The 7,572-nt window shown below is 44.8% G+C and overlaps 1 protein-coding gene across 2 annotated transcripts; it reads right to left on the bottom strand.

Moving 5' to 3' along the window:
• Window positions 1-618: 618 nt before the first annotated feature.
• On the bottom strand, window positions 619-7,282 carry LOC147197530 (uncharacterized). Of its 2 annotated transcripts, none has more exons than XM_086125500.1 (7): window positions 6,979-7,282; window positions 5,788-5,971; window positions 5,046-5,332; window positions 4,699-4,768; window positions 3,677-3,858; window positions 2,707-3,290; window positions 619-1,887 (listed from the first exon to the last, which is right to left on the bottom strand). In XM_086125500.1, the coding sequence occupies exons 1-7, from the start codon at window positions 7,132-7,134 to the stop codon at window positions 1,077-1,079; spliced, it is 2,274 nt and encodes a 757-aa protein (XP_085981626.1). In that variant the 5' UTR covers window positions 7,135-7,282; the 3' UTR covers window positions 619-1,076. The 2 variants fall into 2 exon arrangements, with proteins under 2 accessions (XP_085981626.1, XP_085981625.1); XM_086125499.1 differs by having other exon boundaries at window positions 5,046-5,335.
• Between the last annotated feature and the right edge of the window lie 290 nt (window positions 7,283-7,572).

Consider the following 7,572-nt stretch of genomic DNA (forward strand, 5'->3'; position numbering starts at 1 on the left):
TACATAACAATGCCAGGTTATGTCTCATATTTAATTTATCTAAATATGTAATTATTGTGATGACACGTCAATAATAGACACTGTAATATTTTTGTGATAAATCTCTAATTACTAATAGAACGTCTTTTGTTTCGTTGACAGGGGGAATTTTCTTTTCATTTCATACCCGTCAACTTGTACGTTTTCCCCGTATTTTATACGTTTTTTATCATTTCAAATCATGTACGGCGAATCGCAACTTTTATACGAAAAAAAATTGTGAACCGATCTCACAAAGAGACCATTTGGCTCAAATCCAGATCGTCTCACTTGCTGGTAGCCAACAACAATGTCGTCGATTGCTACTATTGTCACGGCAAACTCGCAAAAGTAATCCTCAATCGTATATATTTTTTCATCGCTGCATACGATCGGATTGATAAAGCATGATGTGCGCATGCGCGGGAATCCGTTGTACGGGTTTTTGTTGCTTTGTAAAGGGGAATCGTAATCATTTTTAAGGCAGGTATTAGCCGATGTTGACAGGTATGTCATTTTACCCTGGTTTTGAAAATACAAGGATACCACTCGACAGCATGTATCAGGAAATGCTGCTGCCTGGTGCAAAGAAAATAGAGTCCTTTAAAATTTTATTGATTTTGATGCTGGTATTGTTTTGTATGATATTATTCAACTAGGGGAGAAAAAAAAATCACATAGTGTGCAGTCCATTCCTGAGCACAAATGGTTCTCTCGCACAGGACTGTGATTTTGTGAAAAGATCTGTGATGTCTTCATTGTGATAAATTGTCATTATTGTCTCTACATCAGCACCGACAGTTCAGTAAGAGTAGGGCGTTTGCTTTGAAAACGGAAATCCTCATGCCCTTTTTCTTATTGATGCTAAGCTAACCGCATCTTTATTTTGCTGAGATGATTCACTTGTTGACTCAGCTGTCCCATTGCACAAAAACGCTCTTCTGATTATCAGAATCTTAGTCCAAGGACTTATTCACTCTGGAGGAGTAAATCATGGCATTGCCCTTAAAACTGGCACGATTCCACCTTTTCTCAGATGGATTTGGTGCGGACAGGAATCACTCGTTGACAAAACCATCGCTCCAAGGGAAAACTGCACTCTTCTCTTTCTTGCGTTTGCTTCCAGACTCGCGTGAGCTTTTCAACTCGTCACCGCAGCGGTGCTTCTTGAGCTGCCTGGAGTCGGAGAAACCGCGGCCGCAGCTCTGGCACGAGTATAACTTTATGCCCGTGTGGATCTGCATATGCGACTTGAGCTGGTTGGACTGGCGGAATTTACGGCCACACGTGACACATTCGTAGGGCTTCTCGCCCGTGTGGACCAGTAGGTGTCGGTGGTAGTTCTGCGGCGTCCTGAAAGCCTTACCGCACTGCTGGCACTGGTGCGGCTTGACGCCAGTGTGCAGCAGCTCGTGTTGGCGCAGCTGCGACTGAAGCAGGAAGGCCTTCTGGCAAACGGCGCAGACGTGCGGCCGGTCGCCATTGTGCTGCCGCATGTGATAGATGTACAGGTGGCGTAGGTGGAAAGACTTCCCGCATGTCTCGCATACGAATTCCTTGTGCTCAGCGTGGCTCTTCTCGTGCGTGCGTAGTGTGCTAACGCTGCTGAAGCTCTTGCCGCAAGTCTTGCAGCCGAAGGCCTTCATGCCCACCGATGGCCGCCGATGGCTCCGGCTGTCTCCGGGCACACCACCCGCCTTGGCGTGCTCCTTGTTCCCGTGGACCACCAGCTGGTGCTTCTGCAGCTGGCAATTGTAGAAGAAGGTCTTGCCGCACAGGTCGCACATGAAGGGTTTCTCCACGCCGTGCACCAGCATGTGCGTTTTCAGGGCCCACGTGCCCGAGAAGCCTTCGCCGCACTTGCTGCACCTGCCACACAAGCTGATTAGTTGTTATTTAAAGCGAATGTTTGATTCAAAAGTGACTTTTTCATGTCTTGGATGAATGTTTTTTTTTTTTTTTTTTTCACCAGTTCAGTGTTCCGGACTTTTTTGTCCATGACTAAAACGGGGCCACAGTTTGGACTCCGGTATGAGATCCTCTCTCCCACTATGTCAGAACTCGAGTGCCTTTCTTCACGAGTGATTATCTGTCTCAATTGTGATGCCGAGTTTGTCATCTTCGCTTTGGACAGTGGGCTGGTCTGATGTCTGATTTGACAGGCAGCTGTGGACCGGGCCTTCGCTTTGGTTTCTGTTGAGTGCTCTGTTGTATTATTTTTTTATTTTATGTTAAATAGTCTGCAAAGCGCTTTGTTACAGCTGCAGCTGTTGTGAAAGAAAGATATAAATAAAGATGTATTGTTCTGTAATATGCCTCGTTGTCACAGCATGCCTGAGTGTTGCAAAGCAGACCAGGATGGGTCATGCTTTAAGTTGTTCATAAAAATTTGTACTGTGGAATACGCCTTGCCGGCTGTTGAATCTTTTTTTACACAATGTATGAAATGCTTTGGATGACGTCACCCATTTTGTGTCTGTGTTTGGGTGTACAAATATTGAGTTGATCGATGTAAACTGCGACAAAATTCACACACACAAAAATAATTGAAACCCTAAATCATACGAAAACGAGGCCACATGAAAACTAAGGGGCCACCGTGTTTTAAAAAGGACGAAGCATGCTGTCTTTTTTCCAATTGTGTAGTAGAAGACATTAGGAATTCGAGAGAACACAACAATATCTTACTTGAAGGGTTTTTCCCCGCTGTGGAGGCGAAGATGTCTCTGGAAGTTGTACTTAAGTCCAAAGCTCAGTCCGCACGTCTGACAGACAAAAGGCTTCTCCCCCGTGTGGACCACGCGGTGCTGCAGCAGGCCCATGCGGCACTTGAAGGCCTTGTTGCACTCGCCGCACTTGAAGGGTCGCTCGTCCGAGTGCGAGCGCTTGTGCACGCGTAGGTTTCCGGCGGTGGAGAAGCGTTTGCCGCACGTCTGGCAGAGGTACGGCCGTGCCCCCGTGTGGACCGTCTGGTGCTCGCGCAGGCTTTTCTTCCTCAGGAAGCCTTTGCCGCAGACGTCGCACATGAAGGGCTTGACATCAGCGTGCGAGATCTCGTGGTAGCGCAGCACCGCCGTCGAGGTGAAGGTGCGCCCGCAGGTGGCGCAGCGCAGGGGAGTTTTCTCCAGCCGGTGCGACGCTTGGTGGGCGCGCAGCTGCCGGGCCAGACGGAATTTACGATCGCACTGCTCGCACGCTAGCATCTTGTCGGGGTCTCGCTCTTGGGCCTCGCGTAACCGGTGGGACTGCTGGTGTTTGTGCAGCGTCTTGGCCTGAGTAATGGAAAAATTAATCCACCGGCTTCACTTATAGACGTGATATCCAGGCACAGACAAGATACATAATATAAAGGAGCTAGGTACAAATACAGTAAATCTTCTCTAGTAAGGAATCCTATTTGCGCTGTCCAATCCTTCCTTATAACAGAATTTCCTTATGTGGGAAATGAGCATGGGACATGTCCTTTATGAACATGCAAGTATGTGAACAAACTGCATGTGTAACAACACAAGCAATGAAATGCAAAAATATATGCTCCAAACACTGTTTATAACACAAAAGCTGCAGTACAGTATACTGTCCAGGTCTATGAACAAAATACAGCACAACAAACTTAGGACTATTTGTGTGTGTGTTTTTTTTTTGTTCCCCACCACACCTGGTAGAAGCCTTTGTCACACAGCGTGCACGGGAAGGGCTTGACGTGGCGCAACACGTGTTTCCTCAACTGGTGCTGCTGGTGGAAGCCTTTGTTGCACAGCTCGCAGAAGAAGCGCTTGTGCTTGTATAGCTCGCGCCGGCGCTTATTCTCCTGCTCCTTTACATCTTCTTCACTCGCAGCTGCGTCATAAAGAAGACATTTTGTTAAGGTCCATGGTGATGTCATACACGGAATCTCCAAAGGCCAACGCCACAGAGTCGGACAGTTTGGAACTTGAGCGACCTCATGACAGCCACTTTGGAGGTTCCACTTGCGTTCTTATTGTAGACCCGTCAAGAGAGATAGCGATTAGGTCTGTAACGACACAGTACTGAAATGTAAAACAGTGACTCCCAACCAGCGTGCCGGAGCACTGAATTGCGCCATGGCTCAAAAAAGGTTGCAAATCACTGCTATAAGGACACAAATGTGCGTCATCTTCGAAATGGCAAAACCTTGTGTCTCAAATCCAGTTTTACTCCTATTTGTGTATATTCACTTCTTACCGAATGGATATTGCAGCATTTCAATCAATATCGGATCAGAAATACGAAGAATCAAAATCAAACTGAGTCGCAACCTAAAGAAGGAGTTGCTTGTCCTGAACAGGATCGCTCGGGTGCTGGAGCCGATCCCAGTTGACTTCGGGCAGAAGGGAGACTACACCCTCAACTGGTTGGCAGTCAGTCGCGGGGGCAAGTATAGACACAAACAAGCATTCACACCCACATCGTCGCTGACTGGGAACCGATCCTACGCTGCCGCACACAAGTCAGGCGAGTGTACCACTACACCATCAGTGACCCTATTCATTAATGATATTAATTTGTATTTTACACAAAAAAACAAACAAACAAAAATTATGGGTCAGAAATCAAATTCTTGGTCAACAGATGGACGGACAGACGGAGGAAAAGATGGACAGACAAACAGACAGGCAGGAGTTCATGATTCATCATCCCGTGAAGGTAATGAATGACCTGGCTGAGCGACGACCAGCATCTCCTTTTCCGATTGAACATCAACTGGTTCTGCCGTCTTCTCTGCCTCCTGTACAACAAATAAATATCCAGCACCTCATTAGTGTGACAAAAATTAACATATTGTGAAGCAAGTTGAGAAAAATTATTTATAATTTTAGCCGTAGTTTTATTGTTCTTGTTTTGATTGTAAAGTGTCCTTGAGTGTCTTGAAAGGCGCTTATAAATGAAATGTATTATTATTATTATTATAAAAAATATATATAACCTTAAGGTCAGCAGGAGTGAATCACTTTCTAATGCCTACAAGAATCCACTTTTAAAATGGTCAATAAAACATGCCCAACCGTTATATGAAGTGCCGTCTCCTCTTCGGTGGCCACCAACTCCTCAGGCTCCAGCTGCTCATCCGCCACAGGAAGTGACTTCATGCCAGAGGCTTCATCCTGAGCATGATCCTCATGTTTGTCCTTCACCAAGGGGCTGCTCGGGAGCCTGATTGCAGAGTGAAGCGGCGAGCTGATGATGACGAGAGGAACCTGGGCGCCGCTCTCTTTGCCAGAAGACGCTTTGGCCGAGTTGATGATGGTCATGGCGAGGCTCAAGGGGGCGGCGACTTGTTGATTGCCGTTTGCTGCTGAGACAAAAAAAACGAATACATTAACTTCACCCTTACGTACTGTTTTAGTCAAATTATACTCAATTTAATGAGGGTTGAAATATTTTGAAAAACAAACTAATTGCGATTCTTCTTCTTTATTGCGATTTTAAGATGCAATTGTTTTTCAAGGCCATAATCCCACATATTTTTTGAAGAAACAATCAATAAACAATATCAGATTTATCATCCATAAAGGTTTAGGCTCATGCTGAAAGAAATGCAAATGAACCATGATGGTTTGTATCGCAACAAAACTGTAAATATAGTTTATGTACAGTATATTTTTAGAGGGACAATGGGGGCGCTGTTCACTGGGGGAGGTTCAGAATTTGATAATGACAATTCATGTGAAGAGATTCTTGGCCCAGGTGAAAATTGAGCCGCAAAGTACTGTTAAGCTCGTATCCTCTCAGCGTCCTGTTTCTTACCCTTTGTTTTCTTAGTCGTAGGCATTTGCTTGTCCCTTGAACTCAGCTCGACCTCCAGTTGCCCCACTTTGTCTCGCAAGGTGTTATTCTCCTTGGCCAAGCTTGCCAAGAGCTGTCTGAACACGCTGCAGATTTGTCGGACGGCCTCCTTCGCAGCCACACTTAAGATGGCTGTTAGCTGACGCTGCGGAGGGAGAGGACAAGATGAATGGACCAATGGAAAAAGGACAATAAAGTTGTATTCAATTCAATTCAATGAAGCTATAGTAACGGTACATGTTTCATGTCAAAACTGAGTTTTGCTCTACTAACTGCGAACTGTGTGTATGTTTTACGTTTTGTTTTGTGAACAGTAAGTGTTCATCTACATCACGTTCTGCAGTTTGTCAGATATATCTTTATTTGCATTTGCTTATAACTGCCTTGTTTTACTTTGCTTTCTGTAGCCAGGCCGGCATTGCAAAAGAGAATATGTTGTAAATTGCTTTAATTGGGGAAAAAAGACTAAGTTAATAAAACTAATAATAACACCGTTGAGTGTTGCTCCGCTATTCAACAGACAGGAACCGAGCCAAGCTGCAAATGGCGAAAATTTGCAAGTTACTGATATATAATTGGATAAAGAAGGCACAAATGGAAGCAAAGCACGACTTTTATCTCAAGGAAGTGCCTTAACTCACTTCATCATAGTTCCAATATGTCACCAAAGCAATAGAGCATGAGGTTCTAGAACAGAGCATTCTCCATTCATTTTAAATTAAACACGTTGGATAGCTTTTATTTTGAAGGTGACCAACGCCGCTCGCTGGCGGTACATTATCGTAATGCACATTAATTACAATCGCTCTGGCGGCTAACTTGACTTAAACTTTGGGAATGGAGGCTGGTCTGACCGCAGTGAAATGGGGCCCTCTTCCGTATTGGAACGTAGAGGACCTTTATTTGAATGTTCAAAAAACACGGTCGATTTAATGAAATGCATACAAATAAATTGTCATAATATAAAAGGATATTACATTTACGTGACTGAAAAATAAATTATGTGGCGGTGCTGAGTTATTCGCCTCGGCGAAAAGGGAAGTGACGACAGGATTAGCATCTGGCTCTCTTGACTCTTTTCAAATAAACTTCCAGCCTCTGCTCCATTCGTCTTCATGTGGTGTTTTAAAGTAAAAAAAAACAGCCATTCACCATTAGCTCAGGGGCACCTGCAGCCTCCATCTGACCGCCGACCAGGCTTTTGTGTAAAGCCCCCACGGCTGCCTCCACCGCCACCTCCATGATGAGCGTCGCCTGCGAGCGGAAAGTTGCGGCGGTTGTCGCCTCATAGTCGCTCGGTCGCTCCATCCAGAATTAAGACAGCTCACCGGAACAACGTAAAATTTAAAAAAATCTTATGATAAATTACAAAACCACAGCTGATGAATGCGGGTGCCGTCTTTAACAAAAATAGAGTGACTCATTCGGGATGGTTATCTGCATTCGGGACGTCCAATATGGCTGCGATGTTTACATCCGGGTCATTCTTGAGTCATTTACCAGAGAACACCGATGTGTGAAGTAATCATGTTGTGTTCATTGAACAGGAGAGCAGATGGAAAAATAAACGCTGTTTGCAATCATTCACTTATGGGCCAATAATCATGGCCTATGCCATATTTCCTTATCACTATGCGTTGATTTTAATACAGTGGACTGTATTGTAAGTCCAGAGTCAAATGATAAGTTCATTTTAAAACGTAATAAAAACATCATCTGGTGGACATGCAGTTATTAATGTAGAAA

The sequence above is a fragment of the Hippocampus guttulatus genome, chromosome 12 (genome assembly GCF_054856545.1).
Source record: "Hippocampus guttulatus isolate MCC_2025c chromosome 12, RoL_Hgut_1.0, whole genome shotgun sequence".
Lineage (NCBI taxonomy): Eukaryota > Metazoa > Chordata > Actinopteri > Syngnathiformes > Syngnathidae > Hippocampus > Hippocampus guttulatus.